Source organism: Anolis sagrei, chromosome 3 (assembly GCF_037176765.1).
Source record: "Anolis sagrei isolate rAnoSag1 chromosome 3, rAnoSag1.mat, whole genome shotgun sequence".
In the NCBI taxonomy this organism is placed as follows: domain Eukaryota; kingdom Metazoa; phylum Chordata; class Lepidosauria; order Squamata; family Dactyloidae; genus Anolis; species Anolis sagrei.
The window spans coordinates 23,496,725-23,512,242 of NC_090023.1; the positions used below are offsets into that span (position 1 = coordinate 23,496,725).

Below are 15,518 nucleotides of genomic sequence, written 5' to 3' on the forward strand. Positions count from 1 at the left end.
TCAATGATTTTTCATATTTGATGAAGAAGAGAACTTTCCATGGGATTCCAGGCTTTAATCCTGCTTCCCTCCACAACAGTGCGCTGTCCTCCAGAACCAAGTATAGCCCAGATACTTGAGGATTTAATTCCAAGACTTGGATCTATAGCTAACACAAGGATGAGAAAAACTAATTTGAACTATTTAGCTGGTCATCTTCATGTTGCTTCCGCATGTCAATGTTCAACATGAAGATAACCAGCCGACATAATAATCATACAAGACTATGCTTATATATTAATGGGAACCATTAAATGTTTTAAAAAATAATGCAGAGGCAGAACAAGCTATTAGGTTTTCCCTGAACCCTTCTTCATAGGTTGCAAAAACCTTAGGAGATGGAGAAGAGGCAAGAAATTCAAAATCTGTCTGGATAGGAATGCTCATTACTCCATGTCATTGAAACGATTCAACAAGGGCAAATTGAACAGATCTCATCCAACAGGAGCCCCCAGTGGCTCAGTGGGTTAAACCTCTGTGCCGGCAAGACTGAAGACCGACAGGTGCGAATCCAGGGAGAGGCAGATAAGCTCCCTCTATCAACTCCAACTCCTCATGCGGGGACATGAGAGAAGCCTCCCACAAGGATGATAAAAACATCAAATCATCCAGGCGTCCCCTGGGCAATGTCCTTGCAGACAGCCAATTCTCTCACACCAGGAGTCACTCCTGACACGAAAAAAAAAATCCAACATGTTTCTCACACTTTCTCCCATCTCCATGTGCATTGGGAGCTCTGAAGACACTTTCTAACCAGTTCTAGTCCCTACACTTCAGAGACAGTATACAGACAAAGCAGCATGGGTGAGAGGCCAAAGTCTCTTTGCATCATATAATGGGATCCATGTTGCTTCATCTATGAACTGTTTTAGAAGTGTGTGGAAATGGTGAAGAATTTTCATGTGATGAGGTCCCTAATCTCTGGAACAATAGGAAAGAAATTTGCTCTATTGATATGATATTCATTCAGATATTTAAAAATGGATAGCAAGTCATCTTTCCATCACCTATTTGTTAAGCTTTTGGTATTATACTTCCTTTCATTTAAAGAAAGAGAGCTTCCCTTCTGTTTTTTGTTCTCTAGAAACAGAGATGGCTTTAGTTTTAGACTTTTGTTGCACTTCTGAAAATGCCTTATACTGATGTAGCAGAGCATTAGTCCTGCATAAATTAACAAGAGGATTCTGGTTTCAGAATTGGTCAGAGAAGATCACATTATCCATGCAGTCCAGAAAAGAGTTCTGCTCAGATTTCTCCTGTATGTGTATGTGCTTCAAGTCGCTATCAGCTTATGGCAACCTCATTCATTCCAAGGATTTCTTAGGCAAGGAATACTCAGAGGTGGTTTTGCAAGTTTCTGCCAGACTTTAAGTGGAAACATTCACTGCTATTGCTACTCCTCCTCTTCCTCCTGGTAATCAATTCCTGCAACTGATTTGGAATGCAAACATAGAATATTTCAAGCTGTGAATGATAAGTCTCACCCCCTGCAATACTAAAATTTTTGCAAGTGGAGGAATAAATCATGGGTTGGGAAGAGGTAGAATTGAAGGGGCAATACTTTCATTTTGATCTTTCTCCCTAGCAACACCACTGCCCATACCTGAAGGCTTTGTGAATTATGGTTCAATTAATTTAGTAGCACACAACATGTCAAGAAAGTTACAAGTCACTAGGATCGCTCAAAGTGGTTCATAATCAGACAGGAGATGGCACTCAATTCTACCAAGTTATAAGATATTTTGTGAGTAAACCTAGGTTAATGAATTTTGTCTGCTTCTTCTTTTCTATGGAGCTGGGGGAAAATACATGGGGTAAAACTGGAGAGTGACTCTGCTCCTGGTCTTTCACTTGCAAGGCTGACATTTGATGCAATAAAGAGAAAATTATCTCTAGGAGGGTTGTGGGGAATATTACCAAAGAAGAACGGTATCCCTGGCTGACCCCCTGGCCTAGAAGTCATGACCCCTCCCCATCAGACCAATTTTTGAAAGTATCTTTCTTCTCCCTCATGTTGAGTTAACTTAGGGTCCTTCCACACAGTCTTATATCTCAGAATAACAAGGCAAAAGTGACCCCTAGTGTTTCCTTGCAATTTTTCATTTACTGACAATAGGACTGGAAATAATTTCAACTAGATTGGTATGTCCTAATGAAATTGTCAGTTTTCCAAACCTGAACACTCAATGTAAAAAAATATTTCCTTTGAAATTCACACTTTTCCAAAAATGCACATACTACTTCAAACATAAAATGCCTGCATGTTGTGCATACAATTCAATTGTCGTAATTTGGCAGGGACAGTCCTGGGTTTTCCTACTTTTTCAGCTGCTTTCAGCTGTTTTCCTACTTTTTCAGGGGCCAAAGGCGCCTTCCACACAGCTGTATAAAATCCATGTTATCCACATTGAACTAGATTATGTGACAGTGTGGACTCAGATAATCCAGTTCAAAGCAGATAATGTGGATTATCTGCTTTGATATTCTGAGATATAAGACTGTGTGGAAGGACCCTAAGTTAACTCAACATGAGGGAGAAGAAAGTTTCTTCTCGTTGGATAAAGAGCAAGTTTTCAGAATCCTCACCATCTCTTACTCCAAATGTTTTTAGAAACATTTTTTCCCTGCACTTCTCCCAATGAGGAACATGGACCAGTTGTACCACATTTCTGCCACACACACACAACCGCCCCATTGTTGTTGTTGTCTTTCTTTCTTTTTTGTATTTCTTTCTGGTATTCATATAGAGTTCTTCTGGTTCAAGGTAAGTTAGACTTACTAGTGATTATCTAGTTTTTATATCATTTTAAAATTCTATAGAGATGCTCTTCAAGTGATGCCATGATACTTGATTTAGTGTGTGGAGTTTTTTTTTTTTTAGCTTTACCTTTGGAAACTAGCAGTTCATGGTCTGTGCAACATACTGCTCTTGGTATTTTTGCAGAGGGATTGGAGCTTCTCCATGTTCTGATTCCAATTGTGTAATTTATTTGAGTTCCATATTGACGATCACATCATGCCCATGTATACGGTTGTCTCTTTGGTTGCTTGAAGAATGTGCTTGCTATGAACAAACTGTTGGTTTCACAAAATTCAGTCAGATGTTGTTCTGCTTCATTTCTTGATCCTAAAGCAAATTCTTCAACAGTCTTTGATTCTGCTTTTTTTCTACCTTCACATTCCAATTGATTATGATTTGGTGTACAATTAATTTCCTTTGGGATGTCAGCACAAAATCTTTCTGCTTCTTTTTCTTCTGCATCTATAACTGAAACATAGACTTGGATTGTGTTTGTACTGATATGCTTTCACTGAAATCTTATTGATATGATTCACTCAGATTCTGCATTATGTTTTGCCTGCTTTTGCTACATCTGTCCTCATGCTTAATGCCACCCATTTCTTCTTATATTTTCCTAAATGTAGTTATCTGAAATGATACGTTCAATTTCTGTCCATTTTAGCTTGCTCACCCCAAGTACATAATGGGTGGTGGCTAGGCACTTGGACAGAGTCCCATAGCTGGTCAGAAGTGGCAGTGACATGGAGGAGGTGGCAGCTCAGCACTGTGTTGGCCAGCTCTGATAATGAGGGAGTTACTGGAAGGGCCAGCAGATGACGTGGAGGTCAGCAGATCCCAGAAGTCTTCCCAACCTAGCTTAGGCACTGATGAAGGCAAGCCTTCAGCAGCAGAAATCACTCCCTAGCATTCTGAGCAAGCTGAAGCAAGTATATCCTAACAGGTTAGAGAAGAGTTAAACATACTTCCACCTTTGGATCATTGAAGAGAGTGAGCAGAGTATCACAGATCTGAGAGATTAGCAGAAAAAATTAGCATTAAACAAGCAACAGCCGTTTAATCATAGGATAAAGAGTGTTGTGTCTTATTGAGGCAGACAATGACATTGCTTCCTGATTTGAAACCTAAGTGCTGTTTTTAAGACGACTGATATTTCTGACCTTGGACTATGAGCCTAGCTTTCATTTGTTCCTGACTTGACTCTGTTCTTCACCAGATTGACTTCAGCTACTTGGACCATGGAACTTGGCATCAGCTCACTCCTATCTTGTTTATGGTTTGTACTGCTTGTTATTCTGGCTTGACTTTCAATTACTCCTGAATTTGGGATTTTCTGGTGTCAGACTCTTGACATTGGCTGATCTTCCTGTTGGTTGTTGAAACCTAAGCTCATGATAATATAATCATGTTTGTGCAAGCACAGTTTTATGAACTGGGTTCATCTAAAAATAGCTCAAGATTTAGCACGTTTAAACTGGATCTATGACTGCACTGAAGCAGATTTACCCAGGACTGACCCGCCCAATGTAGATAAGTCCTTTGAGGAGATAATGTTATGAGGAGTCACCTTGCACACTCTATATCACAATGCTTTTAGTTGGAGTCTCCGTATGGAGAGAAAAAACAGGATATAAACATAATAATAATAATAATAATAATAATAATAATAATAATAATATCCTCCAAATACATTTCTTAGTTCAGTTTCTTTTCTAATCTATTTATTTCCTCTTTTTTCATGTACTTTTAAAGAACCTACAGAGCACCAAGAAATGCTATTATTTTTCTAAAATTAGTTTCCAGGCAAAGTACAAAGTGCTGGTTCTGACCTTTAAAGCCCTACATGGTTTGGGTTCAGATTACCTACAGGATTGCCTTCTCCTCTCCAATCTGCCCTGAATACTGAATTTCTCTGGAGGGTATATGCACCAGCCTGCCAGATTCCAACTAGCAACCACCACCCATAGGACCTTTTTTGGCATCCGTCCCATGACTGTGGAACGACCTGCTGGTAGAGCTCTGACAGTTCCTGTTTTACTTTAAATAGCATTTGTTCCAAGCAAAGCAAGACACATTACATCTGTGTTTTTTCTATGTTTTATTTAGCAATGTCTAAAACCAGGGCTTAAAGACAAGGTGTAAATAGTACCTTAAATGTTGCCCATGCTGAGAACCTCTAGAGAATTTTGGAAGAAATACAAAATAAGTAGAAAACATTGAAAAAGTAGATCTTTCCCCTTTTCAAAATAAAAAAGATTATAATCTACATTGTTACACACAGGTTGATCCAAAATGCTCAAGACCAGAAATGTTTCAGATGTTTTTCACATTTTTAGACTATCTATATTAGGAGATGTTCACATGCATTTGAAAGGGCTTGGGGTCGTACCTTTGGGTAATTTTCACCCAAAATCACTCCAACTTTTTAAAAAAGAACAGTGAGGTTCAAGAGGATTTGGAAGATGGGAAGGGGACTCCAGGGCCACAAATGTGGGGTTCAGGTGCTGCATGTGGTCCTTGGACTTCCTTTTCCCACTCTTGTTATACAGGCAGTTTGGGTTAGCTGGGATATTGCGTAAACTGGATATGTTATTCTTTAGACCTCCCAGCTAAGATGGTCACTAGTTCTGTTTCTTCTTCCAACCCAATGTGACAAAAGTATACAATTGTTCAATAAGAAAATCCCCACTGGTCAGAACATCATGAATGCTGGGAGGAACATTGCATCTCAGCACTTCTCTTCAACATGCCTATTTGTTGCTGTTAGTCACCTTGGGAGGAAAGGAGAAGGAACCCTTTGTAAACCATCTAGTCTGGAAAGAAAACAAAGGCTGGATCTCTGCTGCCATATAAAATCCATGTGGATAATCTAGATTATATGTCAGTGTAGATCCAGTCTGAGTGGCTGGCAGAAGGTTTCTGGGAGCTGGCATTTCAAAATTAAATGTTTCTAACTTTGCAAATGGTTAACAAATGTTTTAAATAAATAAATACATAAACTAATACAGTCTGGTTAATGCAGATAGGAGAAGAGGCAGACAAAACAGAATGCTAAATTACAAGGAAGAAAAGAAAGCAAGGAACCATTCCAGTGACACATTATACAGCTCTAAGCATTTAAAGTAATCTCTGAACTTTCAGGAGATTTGGGAATGACTTTACCTTAAATGTGCTAAATCCTTTTCTCCAGGTGCTAATTGATCTTCAGCTCTTGAATACTATAATGGCACAGACAAAATCTTTCCATCAGAACTTGACATTAAGATTACTTTCTTCGTCATTCGACTTCTAAATAGTGTAAGGCCCTAAATACAAAAGTGTAAGGCCCTTTTATCCATTTAACTCAGTTCCAGACTGATGTTTGTTCTACTAAACAGTCCCATATATACAATATAAAGTCAGTGGCTACAGTGCCAGGGCTTGTTCACAGAATCAAGCTTCTGGGCTACAAAACAACAGCAAAATCTCAACACCCAGATTCTTCTTTTTCATAGGTGACAAATTCACTCCACAGTGCAGAACTCAGCTCAATGTAATCAGCACCAGAAAATCGAGTTGGTTTTCATAACCCGAATAATTCTTTCACTCCAGATGTTGAATTCATACTGCAGTGCTCCATTGAAAAAGTATATATAACCTGCAGGAGAAGAAAAAATTGTGAGATTTTTTTTAAAAAAAACCCTCAGTTTATGATGCTATTATTCCATTGATAAAACTTACTACATGTTTTCAAAATACAGAGGCTAGGATCCTGAATGTTTTCAAAATACAGTGGCTAGGATTCTGAGTGATTTTCTTTAATAAATGAGATGTTCTTGCTAGCAAAGAGGGGGTGGCTCTTCCTGTTGGAGACCCTTGTTTTCACTGGGAGACCTGGGAAATCTTATTGAATCACAGGAAGGGCTGGAGTGGAAGGAAATCTGTGAAAATTTATTTCCTTTTGCCACTTAGGATCTCAGCCATCAGACAGGATAAATTGCCCGTCATATGGTGGTCCCACTCTAGTTGTGCCACGGAGCCCATTGGCTCCCATCCCACAATGACAAACTATTCTGGAGGTGGCAACACAGGAAGCTTTCTGTGTTGTATAGCTAACAATGGGAGGAAGCTGGGCTATGGACACTTCCCCCGTGGGATGTGGTAAAGGAGAAGCCAGGTGATGTGGGGCATGGGGCAATAGGTTCTCCACATCCCACACTGGATTTGCCCTGATGTGGGGCAAATCTTATAGCTAATGTGATGAGGTTGATAGTCTTGGATTCATCCTTAATGGAATCAGCTTTTCCATTATCTATAGCCAAGTTAAGTCTCAAGCTCATGTTGTTACTTTGGTATTTTAAGATATGTTTTCTCCAGCTTGCAAAATGATTTCTTGAGTATGATACTAGAGTAGACTTTCACAACTTCCTGGTATCATCAGGCAGAGATATCTGCACCCATCTTATTCATTAATTCATGTCATGTTAACTATTTTATAACACTTTCTTATTGGGGAATCCACATTACTCAGTTTGCAAGACCTGAACAGTCGATGATGAGAGATTCTGGAAATCTCTTATTGTTAGGGCTGCCATAAGTCAAAGTTGATGGCAAATAATAACAACAACAAAACCAGAAGGTGAGCCACTATCAGCATTGCCAGAATCAAAGACAAAAGAACACTTACACTTTTGTGCCTAGAGATATGTCACCCTTGCCTTCTTCTATCTATACCCTCCCCAGGCTCTTCCATCCACCACATTTTTCTATGTGCTATAAGGGAACAGGACTCCAATTATGACAAACATCTAGGAGAGAAAGGGGCCTTCTCATGAATATGGTCTGGCTCCTGGTTTGAGGAGATCCTGGGCAGACTGTTCCCTGGTCAATCCTTTCTATAAATGAGTTTGTGTAATTGCCTTGGCAGCTGAAAGGATAGGCAATAACATCAGCAACAGATGGCAATGTCAATCCAGCATTGTAACCTCCCATAGTAACTCAAAGGATAATTAAATCAGGGCATTGTGGGAAATTAAAATGGAGACTTGATCTAGCTGCCTGCCATTATTTAGACAACCAAATAAAACCAGCAACAATAAGCAAGGCCTCATGGGTCAATATCATTGCCTCAAACAGTAAGAATGTCAGGCACGAACTCTATCCCTGAGCAGAAGGAATATATACCATTTTTCTGATAGGCTGCATCCACTCGATTACCAATTCCTGGGAAATCATCTTCAATAAGTCTAGGGTAGTCTTTGTCCATGACTTGCTTGTTTTCATCATAACTATAATAAAGAAAATATTAAAATATAAATAAACTCATATCTATTTATTTTCCTGAATTATTTGGCTATTTTTCAAGCATTAGCAGTCAAGGCAATTCCCAACAAAACCCAACAAAATAAAATCCAGATGAATGAAAAAAATCACAAAACAACAATGCCGAAAAGCAGGATGTAAATGCAACAAAAATAGCGCAGTTCAGTAGTGAAGTCAACTCATACAACTACAGTTGGCAGATATACTTAGATCTCTTTTGGAAGGTGGTGAGGTGGTAAAAGATGTTTGGTGCATTATACTAAAGGTAAAGGTTGTCTCCTGACATTAAGTCCAGTCATGTCCGATTCTGGGGGTTGGTGCTCATCTCCATTTCTAAGCCGAAGAGCCAGCATTGTCCGTAGATACTTCCAAGGTCATGCGCCCGGCATGACTGCATGGAGTGCCATTACCTTCCCACCTGAACGATACCTACTGATCTACTCACATTTGCATGTTTTCGAACTGCTAGGTTGGCAGAAGCTGGGTACATTATACCAATGCTAATTTTGTATCACTGGAAAAGTGAGAAAGAAGAATCAACAACATACCTCCAGTATTTTTCACCAATGAAAAAGAACGTTTTGCCTGTTTCGCTGAAGTGGACAGCTGCATCTATTGCCTTCACAGATCTTGGCAAACCCAGTTCATAAATCTTCTTTGGGTAGCCTTCTACTATGTCATAACCATTCAAAGCCCAAAACTTCCGGCCTGTGAATGAATGGGAAAAAAGTGTTAGACTTAAATTGAGGTTTGTATTCATGTTCACATAAATGCTGATTATAATATAGCATCAGTTATATCAATGTCCCGGCATTAGTGCCTTATGTTAAATAGGACTGAAAATGATTTTGCTTTCTTCTCTTAGTTCACATTAACAATAATCAGAATTTCCTTCAGGCATTTTCATACAATGCTTGGAACAGGGATTCTGACCTCTGCAGAAACTTACCCCTAAAAAGCAACACATGATCATTCTCAGTGTTTTCATATGCTGCATCAATCTTGCTTGGCATTTCTGGCCAAAAGGACTTAATTTGTACCAAATCTGCATCAACCATCTGAGGATGTAGACGCCAGAAGAACCTGTGACAGGAACAAGAACATCAGAAATTAAGAAGTGGAACTGTTCTTTCAATTAGCTCATAAACTTGCTGGTTCTCATATCACACTACATAGTACAAATGAATATCATAGTTGTTAAATATTCTCAGTATAGACATTCAAGATACAAAGGCTATTCCTGTCTTAGAACATATTCAACAAATGTTTTTTGCATCATAGATAGACTATATAGGATGGCAGGGGCATGGGGGTTGGGTAAAATGGCCCATGTGGTCTCTTCCAAGTCTATGATTCTATGATTCCAAGGCATGACTTTCATTGAGGGATTGTGGGAATAGCAGTCTAAAGCATAAAGGTTGGACAGAAATGTTTCTTGATCTTTGAAGACCACAAGGAGCTGGCTTCCAAACTATATCCTCTTTAGCATTTCCTCTTTGAAAATGGGTATGAAATGGTCCATGGATAAGGAGATGACTGATCTGAAGGCCTTGAAACACACGAAGCAATTGGACCTGATTCATGACCCATGAATTATGTCCCTTGGGAAATGTCAAAGATCATGAGCTATCTGCATTATATTCACCTTTTGGGTGGCCAGAGGAACTATAAACTGATCAATAAGAGAAAAGAAGGTCAGTTCCCATTGTCAGGTCCCCTTGCACCAAGAGTCAGGTGTTGTGGTGGAATCTTTTCATGGTTTCATTAAATGAGCAAGTACATACATTTTTGAAGTAGTTGTTTGAAAATGAAGCCATAATGGCAATAAGGGAGCATACTATTGTACAATACTATTGGCAATAAGAGAGCATACTATTGTCTTACTGATTTTCCATTGACCAGTACAACTTATTTCGAATTTTTAGAACAGATTATAAGACAAATACATTTTATTATACATTCTCCTTGGCATTTCAAAGCTGTTAGACAATCAATAAATACTGTATAGTATTTTTTATCTTTTAATTTACTAATTGTTTATTTTAAATATTTATATTTTTATTCTAAGTTTTGGATTTTTTTCTCTTGTATTGTTTCAATATATTTTTAGCTACCTTGAGTCTCATTGTCAATAGAAAAACAGAATAATTAATTAAGTACAACTAATACTATTAATAATATACAACAAATGAATTAAAATCCTGCTTAACACTATGCAATATCATATCATTCTTCGTATGAGGACTTGGTTATTGTAAGCATATTCTTACTTGGCAAAAATGCATAGTAAGGATGCATAAGTTGGTTATACTTGGTTTGGGGATCTGAAGGTTTACCAAAGTAATTCAACTGTACAGCCAGCACTCCATATTGTGGGACAGTGGGTTTAACATTTGTAGATTTGATTAAAATGTTCTCTCTAGGAATCTCAAGCGCAATGTAGTTATGCTGGAGCACATAGAGAGGTGTTTTCTGAGATTAAATAAAAATGTTATTTTAATTGCATTTTTTACATTTTGTGGTGGTCCTGGGCCTTTAACCCCCGCTAAAGTGAAGGGTCTAATGTATAATTAGTCATAGTCCTCCTCAATGAACATATGCACACAGTGGATGTGGGTAAGATGGGGAATCCATGCGTATAGATGAAACACGTGATAGCTGACTTGGCTCTCACCTGTCCTTGAAGATCATCATTTCTCCTCTAAGTTCTGTGATGGCATCAAGTACCAGGTTTGGACTGCATTTCTCTGGAGTCTTGGGGTGATCATCAGGATGAGGATCATGATCTCCTTTACCTGTCCAAGAAAATGATATGTTAATATCAGTGCAAATTTTCTTCAATGTATTTTGGAACAAATGCAATTTAGCTATTGAACAGTAACCCCATTACCCCAATCTGCTCTGCAGAATTATGGCTGGTCCTAATAAAGTCCTTGTTTACCTGTTGAATCATGAACGTATTTGGTCCTACATATTAATATTTTAGGTGATAACAGCTTGTACTGTTTTGAACTGAATATTTTGGTCTAACATAGGGACTGATCATAAGAAGCTGTAATAATGCGCATGCAATGTGAAATCATTCAAAGACTGGAACATCAGGTTGGTAAACAGGATCCATTAAGGAAATTGATTACCCATAAATTCCAATACATATTAAAACTATGTAAAAATATATAAGACAAAAAGCAGGCATACCATAAAGAGTCTGGATTCCTTGTACATCATCGTCTGGAAGCAAGAAACCCGTGTTTCCTGTATATGTGTAAACTGGATACATCAATGCACCAGGGTCTGTGGAATGCTCAAGTCCCAGTGAATGACCCAACTCATGGGCTGCCACAATAAACAAGTTATATCCTAGAAAACACATTCCATATATTAAAAAGCAATAAAGTTTACAACACTCAACAGGATGAACCTTTTTTGCAGCATGATATAAAATATGAATGTTTCCTAGAATTATCATTTACTAATAACTTGATAGTAAAGGAACAGAAATGTGTCTTTCACTGAAATTCATTTCTTTAACTAGAGCTTAGAAAAGTTACTTTTGTCTAGAACTTCCCAAAATCCCTTGCTAGCATGGGCACTGGCTATACTGGCTAGGGATGTGAGGACTGGTAATACAGAAGGTAATGTTTCAAAGTTTTAAATAAAATTAAATTGAGACTCCAACTCAAATGTGGGACTAAGGACAATAATTTAAATGGAACAGACCCATAAGTTAAGTTTAACACCATCAAGGTGCTTAAGAAGACAAGTAAGGCTACATGAGCAAGGAGCAGCAAGTCAACCATAATCAAAGTTATATATTCCATTTACTATTCAATACATTATTAGTACAAGATGGGTACCCCCTATCCAAAATGCTTAAGACCAGAAATATTTTAGTTTTTGGATAATTTCAGATACTTATTTTTGCATACAAAACCATAATTTGATATCTTCGTTATATGACCCAAATATAAACACAAAAATGTTTATATTTCATATACATGTTATACACATCTGAATGCAATTTAATACAAAACTTTTAAATCCTTTGTGTATGAAACAAGGGCTGAACCATCAGGAAACTAAAGTGTCACTATCTCAACCACCTATGTGGACAATATTGAATTTTGCAGGGTTTTGGATCTCTGGATAAGGGATAGTCAACCCTTATCCAGATGAAAAGAGAAAGATGAAAAGCCCATCTTCTATAATTTACCAGTTAAGCATTATCCAGCATTGCATAAACATTTATTTAGAAAGAATAACCCCCGAAGAGATAAATGCTTTTTTATATTGCTTATTACCATTGGAATCAGTTGACCACAGTTCATCTTCATCAAAATGAGCATCTCCTCCAGTATTTGGTCCAGGGGGGAAAGCATGAGCCAGGAGTCCAGAAGGTCCATCAAAGGGATAGAAATCACCGTGTTCTGCAAACATTCAAAAAGTCATAAATAGTACTATGTGCATGATTAATTGATAACAAAATGTAGCAATGAACATACAAAGTCTTTTCTCTCTTATTACCTTTCCTTCCAAAGGAAATCATGATATCAGCAATACCACTGCGAATTCTAGTGAAGTTGAGTGGTGTCACATCAGACCAAACCTTGAAAGCTTTCCTGAATGCTCTGTCCACTTCAGACTTTTTCAGATCAGGGGTGTAATTTACAATCCTGTCAAACAAAAACAATCGGTTCACTGTGTGGTCAGAAAAGTTGCAAAACACTTCTGTGACCGTGCCAGTTTAGCAAACAGAAACATACACATTTATGTGTCAGAGTTTCCTCTTGGAAGTAGCTGTAAAGGATAAAGTCCACATGTAATAAAGGTAAGCTTGTTTCTTTCTATTCAATTTGACTAATGGCTTGATCCTAATCCTGCTTTTATGTGAACCTGCTTTCTAGTACCCTGGCATTTAAATGTGTAATGATCACACTATGTTAGCTATGTATATTTCAAAAATAGAGGTAAATAACTCAACCAAAGAATATTGTTGATAAAGATTACATCTTGGCACATTTGGCTTTGATATTACTCACTGTTTATAAGAGGGTGATTGATAAATAAAAATTCTGATGCTTCCCATAAAGAGATGCTCATTCTTTCTCAAGTCAGTCCTGAAGTTTGATTGTCTCATTTCCAAATCACATTTACACCCCATCAAGAATTCTGTGTTCCCAATGAAATTTTCCTTTAGTTAGATCTATATTGGTAACATAAAATGTTAGCTGAGTATTTAAAAATACAGTGTAGCTGTCCACATTATGATAGTAAAAGACAAATATAGAAGCCCAGGGACTGCAAACACAGCTAGATGTGAACTATTTTTAAGGTCTCATTCTTTGAAATCCTAAAAAGTTGGGGACTGGAGGAAAATTTAATTTGAGGGGGGAAGAATACTCATTGAGAAAAGCAGCTCATTTAGTACTCTCTGCATTAGCTACACGTTTGAAGACCAGTAACATATATAAAGATGTGATGTCCTTTGTAGGGAGAATGAAATAAAAGTTTCTAAAAGTAGCACAATATTATCTACATACTATTCACATGGATAGCGAGCACAGCCCTTGGATAAAGAAATGATGATGGTGCAATGATACAAAAACACACAAGTATCCCACATATATAGCCATGTAAAAGTTGACCTCACATATAAACTGAGGACAGATTTGGAGGCAAGAATTATGGTTTTTTATATGATACATAGATAAGTCAAAGGTCATTCCACAGGGAAGAGAAAGCACCAGCACCACCTTAGGAGGCTACCCACCCCTGGCCAACACTGAAGCTATTTTGCTGTCCAGTCATTCAAAAAAAAAAGTCAGAAGTGGTACCACCTTGGAGAGAGTAAAGTGGGCCATGGCTTCTTTTAGGTTCTCCCATGATGGACTAAGTTCTACTTCTACAACTCTACTCAGATAAGGGGATGGTTCCTTTTTTATATAAAGGTTTAAGATACCGTACTTACATTGACCTGTAGATACATTGACCACACTATTATGTGTCAATTTTTTAAACTAAGAGTTCTAGATCTATACATAAGTACTATATACAGTAGTTAAAAACATTTTTTTAAATGAGACGAGAATTAGCATATCCCAAAGGCCCTGGAGTATTGGTCTGCTTTCCTTTCAGCCATTTCTTTTTATCTTTTTTATAATTGAATATTGAATGTATCCACCTGTTTTGTGTTGTCATCCCACAAAGCTATATCAACACATACATCCTGTTTTCTTACCTGTATGTTAAATTATTCTGGGACCATTTCAGCTTTCGAGGGAAAAAGTTATATTCCCCCACATCAGGGACCCCGCAGCGTGGCTGTTTCATCAGCTCATACGTGTCTTCATCCAGTTTGCCAGTGACCTCCAGCCCAAAAAATGCTTGCATTTCTCGAAGTTTGGAAGCAAATGTGCTAGCTGATTTTCGCAGGAGGCCAGCAGGACTGGAGTGGAGATTGTAGTGTGTCTTTAGATAGCGCTGAACAGAGAGAAAACAACAGTTAGACTTCCAATTTTATATGGAACCATAGTTTCTGATAAAGTAAGAGGAGAAAATGAAGAGCTTCATCATTATGATAGAAAGTAACAAATGGAGAAAAGTAAGCCTCTGTTCTGCAAGAGAGGACAACAGAGACAAGTAGAAAAGACTGAAGTAATGGAGTAAGATTATTTATAAGGAAATTTGTACTCCACCTCTGCAAACTCAAAATCTTGGTTTGTGAATTCATCACTGTCATCTTCATCTGATATCGGTAGTCTAAAGCACCACGAGATGCCCAGCAACAGGAAAAAGGCAGCTGCAGAACTTGGATGCATTCTCCTGGATGGTGATGCTAAAGTTTCTGAAAGTCTGATGGTTTAGCTTCTAACCAGGTTGACTTTTATAGAGCTACTCAAGTGAGTCATCATCTCTCAGAGACAAATTTCAACTTCCGAGTGACTGTAAAGTAAACATGCTTACATTGCTCTTCCCTTCCCCACCTTTCACCCAAGGAGGCTTGGGGTTTGGGAAATCTGCTCTCCCACCAGTGGCTGAAAACATGGTCTCAGTCAGCATATTCCCAGGTGTTGTGGGAAAGCATTTTAGATTACTCTGCAGTAACTGATTTGACCTAGTTTTATTTGCTTTCTAAAACAATATGCTTTGTTTTGTTGAACGAGTGGGGTTTATGCAATCTGATCAGATAATTGACAAAAGTATTTTTGAATATTGTACTGAGGCAGCCAGGCTATAGAGAAGAAAGAGCATACATCTTTCTTTCTTTCTTTCTTTCTTTCTTTCTTTCTTTCTTTCTTTCTTTCTTTCTTTCTTCTTTCTTTCTCTTTCTTCTGACTTCCATATTTGAATGGGACTCTTTCTGTGACATCAGAAATGG

General features: G+C 38.0%; 1 protein-coding gene across 1 annotated transcript; it reads right to left on the bottom strand.

The window, feature by feature from the left end:
• Nucleotides 1–4,922: 4,922 nt before the first annotated feature.
• LOC132772195 (collagenase 3-like) lies at nt 4,923–15,140 on the bottom strand. Its single transcript, XM_060771043.2, has 10 exons — nt 14,836–15,140; nt 14,379–14,620; nt 12,665–12,813; nt 12,442–12,567; nt 11,339–11,500; nt 10,815–10,935; nt 9,090–9,223; nt 8,689–8,848; nt 8,003–8,106; nt 4,923–6,476 (listed from the first exon to the last, which is right to left on the bottom strand). The coding sequence occupies exons 1-10, from the start codon at nt 14,956–14,958 to the stop codon at nt 6,376–6,378; spliced, it is 1,422 nt and encodes a 473-aa protein (XP_060627026.2). The 5' UTR covers nt 14,959–15,140; the 3' UTR covers nt 4,923–6,375.
• Between the last annotated feature and the right edge of the window lie 378 nt (nt 15,141–15,518).